The sequence below is a fragment of the Coregonus clupeaformis genome, chromosome 18 (assembly GCF_020615455.1).
Source record: "Coregonus clupeaformis isolate EN_2021a chromosome 18, ASM2061545v1, whole genome shotgun sequence".
Lineage (NCBI taxonomy): Eukaryota > Metazoa > Chordata > Actinopteri > Salmoniformes > Salmonidae > Coregonus > Coregonus clupeaformis.
This window is the reverse complement of record NC_059209.1, coordinates 53,385,005-53,400,230: the sequence shown is the minus strand read 5'-3', so window position 1 is coordinate 53,400,230 and position 15,226 is coordinate 53,385,005. Positions and strand designations below refer to the sequence as shown.

Here is a 15,226-nt window from a genome sequence, read left to right as displayed (position 1 = left end):
CGCTGTTAAACCTCACTGAAGAAGAAGAAGATGTAGGAATGCCCCGAATTGTGGGCCGCAATTGCAACCTTCTCTACGTCGCTGACAAACAAAACCTTGACAAAACATATCCAGCGACATAAACTTTAACAGCTGAGCAAATGTTGTTGATTTATGAATAGGATCTATCTACGTAGCGTGATATTAATCCATTAATTTATTAAAACAATGAAATATCACAAATCGTAGCAAGTGATTTTGATATAGAGATCAGATATTTTGCGCACTTTCTGCATAGCGGGGATAATACCGAACAACCACAGGCGGAGGCAAACAGGTTTGGGTCGTCCCCTTCATGACAGCGCACTACAGATTCGCGGGGAAGCTAGTTAGCTATCGTACTGTTAGTTATCCGAGTCTGAGGCCGTCTCTGAAAGGATTTGCCATATGTATTTGATCGTAGAGGATATGGCGCATTTAAACATAAGGACTATTTTGACTGCTGCGTTTTGACTGGATTGCTAGCCAGCTAACTAGCTTTAGCTAAATGCATTGCATCTATTTCTAGCTAACTTTAGATAGCTAACGTTACGTCGTGTTGCTTATCGAAACACACAGCCCGCAAGAAGTTGTGGATTTAACGCTACGTTAGTTAGCTAACGTTAGCTAGCCATGCAATTATTGCATGCCAGATAGTCTAACTAAGCAAGCCACTCCTGATTGTCTGTCTCATGTTTTGCTACAACATTTGTCCTCTAACCGATTTGGCAACACTCGCTAGGCCAAGTCTTATCAATTTGTGTATTTTAATTTGCTCGTGGTAAACGCTAGCCTCTAGGTACATACCAACAACTTGGTTGTTAAATGTCGGAGAAGAGTTCGAACTCGTCGGGCTCAGATGAAGATGTGGATCCCGAATCTGGACAGCCCGTTGAACTCGGTGGCGTCCTAAGCAAGGTAAGTCAAACAACAAACAATGTCTCTTTATTCAAATAGATCATTAGGTGTTGATTCTAAAAAAAAAAAAAACACTATGATACAACTAGAATAACTAAATACCTGGTAGCTTTTATTCAAAGTTGTATGTGCCCATTATACACTTCCCTATGGTGGACAATGGTTGGGTCAGATTGACAATGCTTGTTCAATCTCAATTACTATCAGGCAATAGGTACCACAAACAAACGCCCGCCGTTAACTAATAACAAGCTGCCTGGGCCCAGTTGCCATCAGGGATTGACATTAAAGTCTGAAAGGCACTTGGCCAGTATTTTTTTGGTTGGCCGAAGATTATGATCAGTTGCCCAAAAACGTAAATTGGCTATTTATACACAAGTGCCATATATCGCCTTCCTTTCACCTACACATGGCGGAGGAATCAGAAAGATCCGTTTTAGGCTACTGGAATTCTTTGCAGTTTGGTTGTTTTTATTTTTTATTTTATCACCTGCCCAATGGGACAACCTCAGAGCAGGCTCAATTGTTAATTTGCCTCAGACCCTTAATGTCAATCGCTGGCCATTTATGGCATCTTTTTGTGGGACATGCAACACCCACTTCTCTTTAAATTAATCAGGAAATTCATTGAACCAATCATTTTAATCTATAGTGATTGTGTGAAACAAAATACATGACTCCTGTCCTACTGTAAGTACACCGTTAGTAGAGTTGTAGGCTTGACTATCTGCCCTTATGTTTTGTTGACAGTGGACCAACTACATTCACGGATGGCAGGACCGGTGGGTAGTGTTGAAGAACAACACTCTGAGTTACTATAAGTCAGAGGATGAGCGGGAGTACGGCTGCAGAGGCTCTCTGTGTCTCAGCAAGGCTATCATCACCGTAAGTAAGAGGAAATGTTAATTTCCTCTCAGAAAGCAGCATTATGGCACATTTTGCCAAAAAGGTTTGTTCATCACTGTGAAATGGCTTAAGTGAAATTAACCGGTAATGAGGCTGTTAGTTCACAGTAGGGGATAGAGAGCATTATTTTATCAGAGAAGGGCATACTGACACTACAAGGAGCACCAGTTGTAAGCACACATACATTGTTCTTTATTAGGCATCTGAAATCCTGATTCCGTCTTGTATTGTTATCTCTGGCCACGTACTGTTAGCCTTTGTGTGCCATGCTTCTGTTTCTAGCCAGTTGACACTTTATTCTCCTCAGGCAGGCCTCCTGTTGGTTAGATAAACTGAAATCTAACACCCTGGTTAAACATTCTATTTTCTCTCTGAAATACCATGGTTCAGTACAGAGGCCAAACAAATGGTGTTACTGCTATTTGTGCAATAGGATTAAATGACTCAAATCTGATTAAAACCATAATATGGGTTGTTGTAACTTCCCTAAAGGTCCAATGCAGCTGTTTTTACCTCAATATCAAATATAATTTGTAACAATTAAGTAACAATTAAGTACCTTACTGTGATTGTTTTCAATTAAAATGGTCAAAAAGAAACACAAATTCTTAACAAAGAGCAATTTCTCAAGCAATAATTTTGCTAGGACTCTCTGGGAGTGGTCTGAGTGGGGAGGGGAAAAGTACAAATTAGCTGTTATTGGCAGAGAGGTTTGGAACTCTTTCTCATTGGTCTATTAACTCATTTACCACCTGGTAACGTCTCCAGGCAGGCCAAAAATCCATCCCACCAAAACAGGCTGAAATTTCAGGCAGTCTTTTCGGACAGCTCTTACACTAAGGGAAGGGAAAGGGGGATACCTAGTCAGTTGTACAACTGAATGCATTCAATTGAAATGTGTCTACCGCATTTAACCCAACCCCTCTGAATCAGAGCGGTGCCGGGGGGCTGCCTTAATCCACATCCACGTCATTGGAGCCCGGGGAACAGTGGGTTAACTGCCTTGCTCAGGGGCAGAATGACAGTGTTTTACCTTGTCAGCTCGGGGATTCGATCCAGCAACCCTTCGGTTACTGGCCCAATGCTCCTACCCGCCAGGCTACCTAAAGGACATTATCATCATTTTCACAATTTCACAGTATTATTCCAACCGCATAGTGTGTATATAGAGATATATCTCACAGGAAAATATTTTTTTTTACTGTACTGGGCCTTTAAGTGAAAGGTGTCTTTGTGCTCCAAAGAGAGCATTAGTTCCTTTTTTCTATGTAAATGCAACAGACTACAAGGTTTTAACTACTAGCAGCACACCCACACAGTCAGTGGCACTCAGTCTGTAATAATGAATGCAAAAACAAGACTCTGAGACGCAACCCCTTTCTGCCTTCTTTCCAAATATCCCAAAGCCTGAGATGTCTGTCGACAGACTATTCTATCTGCAGTGTGTGAGGTCTTAGGAATGCAGAAACTAGCCATCGGCAGTGTTTGGAAAGCTACTCTGAAAATATCGTTTACCAAGCTACCAATTACTTAACACTTGGAGAAGTTAAGCTACACTAAAGTTACCCTTAAGAGTAATATAATTTACTGAAAGTCACTTTGAAAAAGTAGTTCACTACATCCAAGCTATTTCGTGATAAATAATATCAAAATCTGAAATAGACTACAAATTGCAAGAACAGATCACTCTGGAGTTAAGTGTTAACATAATGTTTTAGTTTGTGTCTAATAGGCTAAATTATGTTTAAAGTGAGAATTAGGAAGGTCTGATGCCAAAAAATGAAATTCTTGCCTACTTCACCAATATTTTATTTTTGCAAAAACAGTTGTGTAGGTCCAGTAGTTAGCTTCATGGCAAAATAGTAATTAACTAAAAAAAAAACTACCAAGATTTGAATTTAGTTAAACTACCACCAAGCTACTGCAAAATGTAGTTAAATTACTAGTTGAACTACATGTAGTTCACTACTCCCCAACACTGGCCATTGGTTAATATCTTGCTCAATAGAGGTCAGCTTCACTGTTAGGACGTACACCATAGACTCGGTACAGTACGCTCACCTCACGCCCACAGCAGATACAGTACTTGTGCAAGAAATGCAAGTCAGATGATTCTGCCTCAGGCTATGGCTCAACCTCATGCTGTGTCACAACACTGCAGGCTACTGTTTACAAATCGCTCTCAGAAGTATCAGAAGGTTCTGCTGCATTTGTTCAGTATCCTGTGCTTCTTCCAAGAGGGATGGAAATCATACACTGCTCTTTTCATGCAATATGTGTGTGTTTGTCAGAGATATTACGTTCTGTATTCTCTGTTACGTTTATATAAGTACAAGGTAAAATATCTTCACATTAAAGAGTTGATAATTACATTTACATTACATTTACGTCATTTAGCAGACGCTCTTATCCAGAGCGACTTACAAATTGGTGCATTCACCTTATAGCCAGTGGGATAACCACTTTACAATGTTTTTTTTTTTTTTTGGGGGTAGAAGGATTACTTTATCCTATCCCAGGTATTCCTTAAAGAGGTGGGGTTTCAAGTGTCTCCGGAAGGTGGTGAGTGACTCCGCTGTCCTGGCGTCGTGAGGGAGCTTGTTCCACCATTGGGGTGCCAGAGCAGCGAACAGTTTTGACTGGGCTGAGCGGGAACTGTGCTTCCGCAGAGGTAGGGGGGCCAGCAGGCCAGAGGTGGATGAACGCAATGCCCTCGTTTGGGTGTAGGGACTGATCAGAGCCTGATGGTACGGAGGTGCCGTTCCCCTCACAGCTCCGTAGGCAAGCACCATGGTCTTGTAGCAGATGTGAGCTTCAACTGGAAGCCAGTGGAGTGTGCGGAGGAGCGGGATGACGTGAGAGAACTTGGGAAGGTTGAACACCAGACGGGCTGCGGCATTCTGGATGAGTTGTAGGGGTTTAATGGCACAGGCAGGGAGCCCAGCCAACAGCGAGTTGCAGTAATCCAGACGGGAGATGACAAGTGCCTGGATTAGGACCTGGGCCGCTACCTGTGTAAGGCAGGGTCGTACTCTCCGAATGTTGTAGAGCATGAACCTACAGGATCGGGTCACCGCCTTGATGTTAGCGGAGAACGACAGGGTGTTGTCCAGGGTCACGCCAAGGCTCTTTGCACTCTGGGAGGAGGACACAACGGAGTTGTCAACCTTGATGGCGAGATCATGGAACGGGCAGTCCTTCCCCGGGAGGAAGAGCAGCTCCGTCTTGCCGAGGTTCAGCTTGAGGTGGTGATCCATCATCCACACTGATATGTCTGCCAGAGATGCGATTCGCCACCTGGTTATCAGAAGGGGGAAAGGAGAATATTAGTTGTGTGTCGTCTGCGTAGCAATGATAGGAGAGGCCATGTGAGGATATGACAGAGCCAAGTGACTTGGTGTATAGTGAGAATAGGAGAGGGCCTAGAACTGAGCCCTGGGGGACACCAGTGGTGAGAGCACGTGGTGCGGAGACAGATTCTCGCCACGCCACCTGGTAGGAGCGACCTGTCAGGTAGGACGCAATCCAAGAGTGAGCCGCGCCGGAGATGCCCAACTTGGAGAGGGTGGAGAGGAGGATCTGATGGTTCACAGTATCAAAGGCAGCAGATAGGTCTAGAAGGACGAGAGCAGAGGAGAGAGAGTTAGCTTTAGCAGTGCGGAGAGCCTCCGTGACACAGAGAAGAGCAGTCTCAGTTGAATGACCAGTCTTGAAACCTGACTGGTTTGGATCAAGAAGGTCATTCTGAGAGAGATAGCAAGAGAGTTGGCTAAAGACTGCACGCTGGTGTACAGCAATCTTTGTCATAATGATGGTAATACTGCTACTAACTACTATTGATAATGTCATTTTTTACATTTTAGTCATTTAGCAGACGCTCTTATCCAGAGCGACTTACAGGAGCAATTAGGGTTAAGTGCCTTGCTCAATGGCACATCGACAGATTTTTCACCTAGTCGGCTCGGGGATTAGAACCAGCGACCTTTCGGTTACTGGCACAACGCTCTTAACCACTAAGCTACCTGCCGCCCCACAACCAAGGATACAAGCGAAGCAACTGCAGCATCGGCAGCTACAGTGTTCTCAACCTGATCTCTCCACACACACACACACACACACACAGGGATAGATTGCAGCACACTGTGCTCCTGGAGAAGGAGCGACAATAAAGCCAGGCTTTATGGGCCGTGTCTGATACAGCCTTAATGTTACTATTATTATCATTATTTTTACATCAAGTTTTTATTATTTCGATTCATACAATACATTTATAGAAAGAAAAAAAAATATCCCCCCCATGCTCCACCGGCAATCTGATAGCATGTAAAATAAATCATGAGATAAAAACAAATAAATTAATATTACGTAGTAAATCTACTGAACAATACATCATATAGTCTCAGAAATGGTGACAAATTATTGATACACATTCATGGATGTAAAGGCCCGTTGGTTAAGCGTTCAGAAATGTCTGCTGCTGCTTTTTTCCATGTGTCCAGAGTAGACACCTTGGTCCTGTGGATCCTGGCCGTGGAGAGCTCCATACAGTGTCTTGTGAAAGTATTCACCCCCCTTGGCATTTTTCCCATTTTGTTGCCTTACAACCTGGAATTAAAATTGATTTTTGGGGGGTTTGTATCATTTAATTTACACAACATGCCTACCACTTTGAAGATGCAAAATAATTTCTTTTGTGAAACAAACAAGAAATAAGACAAAAAAACAGAACTTGAGCGTACATAACTATTCACCCCCCCCAAAGTCAATACTTTGTAGAGCCACCTTTTGCAGCAATTACAGCTGCAAGTCTCTTGGGGTATGTCTCTATAAGCTTGGCACATCTAGACACTGGGATTTTTGCCCATTCTTCAAGGCAAAACTGCTCCAGCTCCTTCAAGTTGGATGGGTTCCGCTGGTGTACAGCAATCTTTGTCATACCACAGATTCTCAATTGGATTGAGGTCTGGGCTTTGACTAGGCCATTCCAAGACATTTAAATGTTTCCCCTTAAACCACTCAAGTGTTGTTTTAGCAGTATGCGTAGGGTCATTGTCCTGCTGGAAGGTGAACCTCCGTCCCAGTCTCAAATCTCTGGAAGACTGACACAGGTTTCCCTCTAGAATTTCCTGACTTTATTTAACTAATTATGTGACTTCTGAAGGTAATTGGTTGCACCAGATCTTATTTAGGGGCTTCATAGCAAAGGGCGTGAATACATCTGCACGCACCACTTTTCCGTTATTTATTTTTTATAATTTTTTGAAACAAGTACCGTATTTTCCGCACTATAAGGCGCACTTAAAAGCCTTTAATTTTCTCAAAAAACGACAGTGCGCCTTATAATCCGGAGCGCCTTATATGGATCAATTGGTTAATTGGTTGATCCATACTGGTTGTACACGGCGCTCAAGGCACTCTGTCAAAATGTTTCAGTATGAAAAACCAATAAAAACAATTTAATAATAATGAAATGTTTCAGTACGACTGGTAAACTACAAAGCCGCACCGCTTGCAGCATTACGGCTACCGTAGTCAGTAAACACCGGTACTGTGCTTACTCACAGTCCCACACCACTTGTGTGTGTATAACAGCGACACTGACTCGGATAATGACGAGAGGGAGCCGGGCAGGTTGGATGCCGTAGTCGCCCAACTGTTCAATTCGGACACTGAAGAAGAAGAATTCGAGGGATTCGTGGACGGGGAATGAACTAAAAAAGTGAGCTTTACGTGTTATACGTAACTGAACAATGTTGAGTTATGCACTAACGTTTGATTTAGTGGTATCAGACTGTTTCTTTTATTACGTGTTTACTGAATCAGGGAAAAGTTCCCCTCCACGTTTGGGAGAAGAGTGAGCAAGGCTGGGAGATATTGTTAATATGCACATTAACGTTTGAACAACGTTACCATGGGAGTGAACGGAGTTGTCAGAACGCTTAATAAAGTTTGACTTTATCTGACTGTTTTGTTGACATTAGCACAGCTCCATCTAGTGGATGCATAACGCAACCCCAGTCAAACGTTTGACTGCAATATCTTCTATTCTATGCGCCTTATAATCCGGTGCGCCCTATATATGAAAACAGTTCTAAAATAGGCCATTCATTGAAGGTGCGCCTTATAATCCGGTGCGCCTTATAGTGCGGAAAATACGGTATTTTTTTAAAATTTCACTTCACCAATTTGGACTATTTTGTGTATGTCCATTACATGAAATCCAAATAAAAATCAATTTAAATTACAGGTTGTAATGCAACAAGATAGGAAAAACGCCAAGGGAGATGAATACTATTGCAAGGCACTTTAATAACAATTTCCTTAACTGTGAGCAGTCATTGTAAGTGGCTTATTATTATTATTATTATTATTGTTGCGATGGTAACTGATGAGGTGAAATCCACCTTTGTACAATCATTTTCTTAGCAGCTGTGGTTCCTGCCAACCACACTGTCCGTTGGCGTTCTGACAAGTGCAAATCAGAGTCATCACAAAGCAACATCACTATTGGATCTAATGGCAGTATTTTATCTATAAGTACAAAGATGACATCGTTGACTTTCCCCCAGAATTCTACCACCCCCTGGCATTTCCACAGCACATGCTGATAAGTACCAAGGTCCCCTGTGGTGCAGAACTCCCATAATGACGATGGACTAATACCCATGTGATGTCGTTTTTGAGGTGTTAGATAGGTTCTATGGCACATTTAAAAAAAATTAATTAGTTGATGATTGGGGTTTCTAGATGATCCAAATATATTTTTCCATACTGTCTCCCAATTTATTTGTCTGTCAGCAAGTGTAAAATCCTTCTCCCATACAGTGGATAGAGTTAATGGTTTTTGTGCTGCTAGAATTGACTATAGATATCAGAAACAACTCCTTTTTAAGGGGCGTCTGTCCGTTAGAAGTTTGACCAATGGGTGTACTGCTAATTCTGCTCCCCAGGGGACCCCATGGGTTCGCATGGATAGGCGGAGTTGAAGGTAAAGACAATGATGAACCTGGGACATTAAAACACTGGCGGATTTCCTGGAAACTGAGGAGTCCAATCACGATGAATATGTCTTTGAAAGTATAAATACCCTTCTTAGACTAAGAATCTGATATAAATGGTTTCTTACACACTAAGAATTCTTTATTACGCCATATTGGAGAGTATGAATGCCATTTTAAGATTAGATCTCAAATGCTTCTCTGTAGCTTTCCACACATTTACTGAGTATGGTATAATGGGTCCATCCAGAAAATAATACATATTGTAATCTAATTGGTGAAACCATTGACTCTTCTATAGCACGCCAAGGAACAGAAGCCTCTGGGTTTAACCAGGTCTTCAGGAAATTCATTTGGAATGATAGGTGATACAATTTTAGATTTGGAACTGCAAGTCCACCTGATGCTTTTGTTCTCTGTAGTGTTGCATATTTAATTTGTGGTCTCTTTCTCCACCAAATGAACTTCTTTATGACAGAGTCAAGTTTAGACCAATAGTCTATAGCAGTGGTAACATGGAAGTCATAAAAGTGATCAGAGGGAGGACATTCATTTTAATAATTGAGATTCCAGCATGCAAAGAAGTGGCCATAGTGGAGCTGATTTAGACCAGTTGATCTTGTAACCAGACCATGAGCTGAACGCTGTGAAAATAGACATTATTGGCTGGAGGGATTTCTGAGCGTTTGCGACGTAGAGCATTATGTCATCTGCATACAGAGAAATTGCTTGTTCAGTTTTTGATTTTGATATGTGAGGAAGCGGAATTTTAACATATGCTTTGTGCCAGCGGTTCAAGAGAGAGAGCAAATAGCATATGAGAGGCGGGACCACCTTGTTTACATCCTCGTTGTATGGTAATTGGATTAGAATGGGTATTGCCAGTAGCTATAATAGAAGAAGGATTCACATACAGTGAGGGGAAAAAAGTATTTGATCCCCTGCTGATTTAGTACGTTTGCCCACTGACAAAGACATGATCAGTCTATAATTTTAATGTTAGGTTTATTTGAACAGTGAAAGACAGAATAACAACAAAAAAAATCAGAAAGACGCATGTCAAAAATGTTATAAATTGATTTCCATTTTAATGAGGGAAATAAGTATTTGACCCCTCTGCAAAACATGACTTAGTACTTGGTGGCAAAAGCCTTGTTGGCAATCACAGAGGTCAGACATTTCTTTTAGTTGGCCACCAGGTTTGCACACATCTCAGGAGGGATTTTGTTCCACTCCTCTTTGCAGATCTTCTCCAAGTCATTAAGGTTTCGAGGCTGACGTTTGGCAACTCGAACCTTCAGCTCCCTCCACAGATTTTCTATGGGATTAAGGTCTGGAGACTGGCTAGGCCACTCCAGGACCTTAATGTGCTTCTTCTTGAGCCACTCCTTTGTTGCATTGGCCCTGTGTTTTGGGTCATTGTCATGCTGGAATACCCATACACGACCCATTTTCAATGCCCTGGCTGAGGGAAGGAGGTTCTCACCCAAGATTTGACAGTACATGGCCCTGTCCATCGTCCCTTTGATGCGGTGAAGTTGACCTGTCCCCTTAGCAGAAAAACACCCTCTCCCATGTCTGACGGTGGGGATGGTGTTCTTGGGGTCATAGGCAGCATTCCTCTTCCTCCAAACACGGCGAGTTGAGTTGATGCCAAAGAGCTCGATTTTGGTCTCATCTGACCACAACACTTTCACCCAGTTCTCCTCTGAATCATTCAGATGTTCATTGGGAAACTTCAGACGGCCCTGTATATGTGCTTTCTTGAGCAGGGGGACCTTGCGGGCGCTGCAGGATTTCAGTCCTTCACGGCGTAGTGTGTTACCAATTGTTTTCTTGGTGACTATGGTCCCAGCTGCCTTGAGATAATTGACAAGATCCTCCTGTGTAGTTCTGGGCTGATTCCTCACCGTTCTCATGATCATTGCAACTCCACGAGGTGAGATCTTGCATGGAGCCCCAGGCCGAGGGAGATTGACAGTTCTTTTATGTTTCTTCCATTTGCGAATAATCGCACCAACTGTTGTCACCTTCTCACCAAGCTGCTTGGCGATGGTCTTGTAGCCCATTCCAGCCTTGTGTAGGTCTACAATCTTGTCCCCGACATCCTAGGAGAGCTCTTTGGTCTTGGCCATGGTGGAGAGTTTGGAATCTGATTGATTGATTGATTGATTGATTGCTTCTGTGGACAGGTGTCTTTTATACAGGTAACAAGCTGAGATTAGGAGCACTCCCTTTAAGAGTGTGCTCCTAATCTCAGCTCGTTACCTGTATAAAAGACACCTGGGAGCCAGAAATCTTTCTGATTGAGAGGGGGTCAAATACTTATTTCCCTCATTAAAATACAAATCAATTTATAACATTTTTGACATGCGTTTTTCTGGATTTTGTTGTTGTTATTCTGTCTCACTGTTCAAATAAACCTACCATTAAAATTATAGACTGATCATTTCTTTGTCAGTGGGCAAATGTACAAAATCAGCATGGGATCAAATACTTTTTCCCCTCACTGCACATGGTGCGGATCATATGTACAGTGTGGGAAAAAAGTATTTAGTCAGCCACCAATTGTGCAAGTTCTCCCACTTAAAAAGATGAGAGGCCTGTAATTTTCATCATAGGTACACGTCAACTATGACAGACAAATTGAGAATTTTTTTCTCCAGAAAATCACATTGTAGGATTTTTAATGAATTTATTTGCAAATTATGGTGGAAAATAAGTATTTGGTCACCTACAAACAAGCAAGATTTCTGGCTCTCACAGACCTGTAACTTCTTCTTTAAGAGGCTCCTCTGTCCTCCACTCGTTACCTGTATTAATGGCACCTGTTTGAACTTGTTATCAGTATAAAAGACACCTGTCCCCACAACCTCAAACAGTCACACTCCAAACTCCACTATGGCCAAGACCAAAGAGCTGTCAAAGGACACCAGAAACAAAATTGTAGACCTGCACCAGGCTGGGAAAACTGAATCTGCAATAGGTAAGCAGCTTGGTTTGAAGAAATCAACTGTGGGAGCAATTATTAGGAAATGGAAGACATACAATAATAATAATATGCCATTTAGCAGACGCTTTTATCCAAAGTGACTTACAGTCATGCGTGCATACATATTTATTTATTTTTTTGTGTATGGGTGGTCCCGGGGATCGAACCCACTACCTTGGCGTTATAAGCGCCGTGCTCTACCAGCTGAGCTACAGAGGACCACATACAATACAAGACCACTGATAATCTCCCTCGATCTGGGGCTCCACGCAAGATCTCACCCTGTGGGGTCAAAATGATCACAAGAACGGTGAGCAAAAATCCCAGAACCACACAGGGGGACCTAGTGAATGACCTACAGAGAGCTGGGACCAAAGTAACAAAGCCTACCATCAGTAACACACTACGCCGCCAGGGACTCAAATCCTGCAGTGCCAGATGTGTCCCCCTGCTTAAGCCAGTACATGTCCAGGCCCGTCTGAAGTTTGCTAGAGTGCATTTGGATGATCCAGAAGAGGATTGGGAGAATGTCATATGGTCAGATGAAACCAAAATATAACTTTTTGGTAAAAACTCAACTCGTCGTGTTTGGAGGACAAAGAATGCTGAATTGCATCCAAAGAACACCATATCTACTGTGAAGCATGGGGGTGGAAACATCATGCTTTGGGGCTGTTTTTCTGCAAAGGGACCAGGACGACTGATCCGTGTAAAGGAAAGAATGAATGGGGCCATGTATCGTGAGATTTTGAGTGAAAACCTCCTTCCATCAGCAAGGGCATTGAAGATGAAACGTGGCTGGGTTTTTCAGCATGACAATGATCCCAAACACACCGCCCGGGCAACGAAGGAGTGGCTTCGTAAGAAGCATTTCAAGGTCCTGGAGTGGCCTAGCCAGTCTCCAGATCTCAACCCCATAGAAAATCTTTGGAGGGAGTTGAAAGTCCGTGTTGCCCAGCGACAGCCCCAAAACATCACTGCTCTAGAGGAGATCTGCATGGAGGAATGGGCCAAAATACCAGCAACAGTGTGTGAAAACCTTGTGAAGACTTACAGAAAACGTTTGACCTGTGTCATTGCCAACAAAGGGTATATAACAAAGTATTGAGAAACTTTTGTTATTGACCAAATACTTACTTTCCACCATAATTTGCAAATAAATTCATTAAAAATCCTACAATGTGATTTTCTATTTTTTTTTTCTCCACATTTTGTCTGTCATAGTTGACGTGTACCTATGATGAAAATTACAGGCCTCTCTCATCTTTTTAAGTGGGAGAACTTGCACAATTGGTGGCTGACTAAATACTTTTTTCCCACACTGTATAAATATAGCCCCAAAAACAAATGTTCAAGAACAAGCCATAAATATTCCCATTGTAAGCGGCTCTGCATCTACTGATAACACAGCACACGGGGTATCCAGATTGGAAGCCTCAGCAACCACATGAAATAGGCGCGCATGTTATCGGCTGCCTGACGACCCTTAATAAACCCTGTTTGGTCAGGATGGATGAGCTTGTTAATAACTTTCTCTAGGCACATGGCTAGAACTTTGGCATACATCTTCATTTCTGTTCCGATTTAAACTGATTGGCTGAAAATTAGCACAATTTGTGAGGTCTTTTCCTTTCTCAGGGATTAGGGATATAATAGCTGTATTGATGTCTTTGTGGAATTGTCCTTTTTCAATAGCAATGTTAAGCGATTCAAGAATAACTGGTCTTAGTTCATCCCAAAAGTTGAGAATGAGTTCAAGAGGTATTCCATCAATACCTGGCTTTATCTTTCTTCATATTTAAAAGAGCAGCTTTCAGTTCAGATAAAGTGACAGGTTCCTCTAATAAAACGGTTTCTTCTTGAGTTTGGGCAACGCAAGGTTCTCCAGGAACTGCCGGCAAGCAGAAGTATCAAAGTTATGTGAGGAACTGTATAAATCTGAATAATATACTCTAAAAGTTGTATTTATTTCTGTAGGATCAGATATCAGTCCCTTAGTAGGGGATCTGATCAGCTGTATTGATGATCTTGTTTCAGCATGTTTAAGCTGTAGAGCCAGTAAGTGGCTAGGCCTACTCACTTGAAAATAGTATTTTTGTCGCACCCTCTGCATAATGAATTCTGCTCTACGTCGCAACAGGTCATTAAGTTCCAGTCTACTTGTTTTTAGCTCAATTTCTCTCTGTTGAATAGTTGTTTTTAAGAGTCTTCCAACATTTTACAATGATTTTCCGATTCACTAATCTTCTGAAGTCTTAATTTCTGTAAATTAGAGGAAAAATGTGTAGTGTTTCCTCATATGAAACCTTTTACAGCTAACCATACCATAGTTGAGTCCTCCACTGACTGGTAATTTATTTCTAAGAATTATTTTAAATTAGATCTAAACTGAAAGATGAAGTCAGTTGTGTAGTAAAGTATTATTAAACCTCTATCTCAGTGCATGCTTTTTCATTGGCAAGATTTGAAATTGACAAAGAATGGGATTATGATCAGATAGAATGGCCGGTAATGTTTTTGTAAGTTCCGTCTTACCTGTAATATCAGTAGATGTTAAAACATAGTCAATTCTCGAGAAAGTTTTAAAACTAGCAGAAAAGCATGTGTATAGTCCTTAGTTGTGGGATAATTAAATCTCCAACTGTCATTAAGATCTTTAAGAAATGATTGAAGTGCATTGGAAGCATTCACTTGTGATGAGCTATGAGAAGGTCCAGATCTATCTAGCTTAGAATCATAATGGCATTCATGTCAGTTCCAATAATAAGAGTATAATCCAATAAATTGAGCAGGCTTCTAGTTACAGAAGGGAGAACATCTTTGTCATATGAGGTTAGGAGCATAAATAGATACAAATGGTATTTTCCTTCCATATAGAGTGGAACATACAGTGGGGAGAACAAGTATTTGATACACTGCCGATTTTGCAGGTTTTCCTACTTACAAAGCATGTAGAGGTCTGTAATTTTTATCATAGGTACACTTCAACTGTGAGAGACGGAATCTAAAACAAAAATCCAGAAAATCACATTGTATGATTTTTAAGTAATTCATTTGCATTTTATTGCATGACATAAGTATTTGATACATCAGAAAAGCAGAACTTAATATTTGGTACAGAAACCTTTTTTTGCAATTACAGAGATCATACGTTTCCTGTAGGTCTTGACCAGGTTTGCACACACTGCAGCAGGGATTTTGGCCCACTCCTCCATACAGACCTTCTCCAGATCCTTCAGGTTTCGGGGCTGTCGCTGGGCAATACAGACTTTCAGCTCCCTCCAAAGATGTTCTATTTTGTTCAGGTCTGGAGACTGGCAAGGCCACTCCAGGACCTTGAGATGCTTCTTATGGAGCCACTCCTTAGTTGCCCTGGCTGTGTGTTTCGGGTTGT

The 15,226-nt window shown here is 41.8% G+C and overlaps 1 protein-coding gene across 4 annotated transcripts in view; it reads left to right on the top strand.

The window, feature by feature from the left end:
- Window positions 1-215: 215 nt before the first annotated feature.
- LOC121573431 (ceramide transfer protein) overlaps window positions 216-15,226 on the top strand; it is a 54,974-nt gene continuing 39,963 nt past the window's right edge. Inside the window, exons 1-2 of one of the 4 annotated variants that reach the window (XM_041885426.2) lie at window positions 216-936; window positions 1,687-1,821. In XM_041885426.2, coding sequence (XP_041741360.1) covers window positions 844-936; window positions 1,687-1,821 — 228 coding nt within the window. In that variant the 5' untranslated portion in view covers window positions 216-843. The remainder of the gene's footprint in view (window positions 937-1,686; window positions 1,822-15,226) is intronic. The other 3 variants (XM_041885435.2, XM_041885443.2, XM_041885449.2) reach the window with 3 other exon arrangements.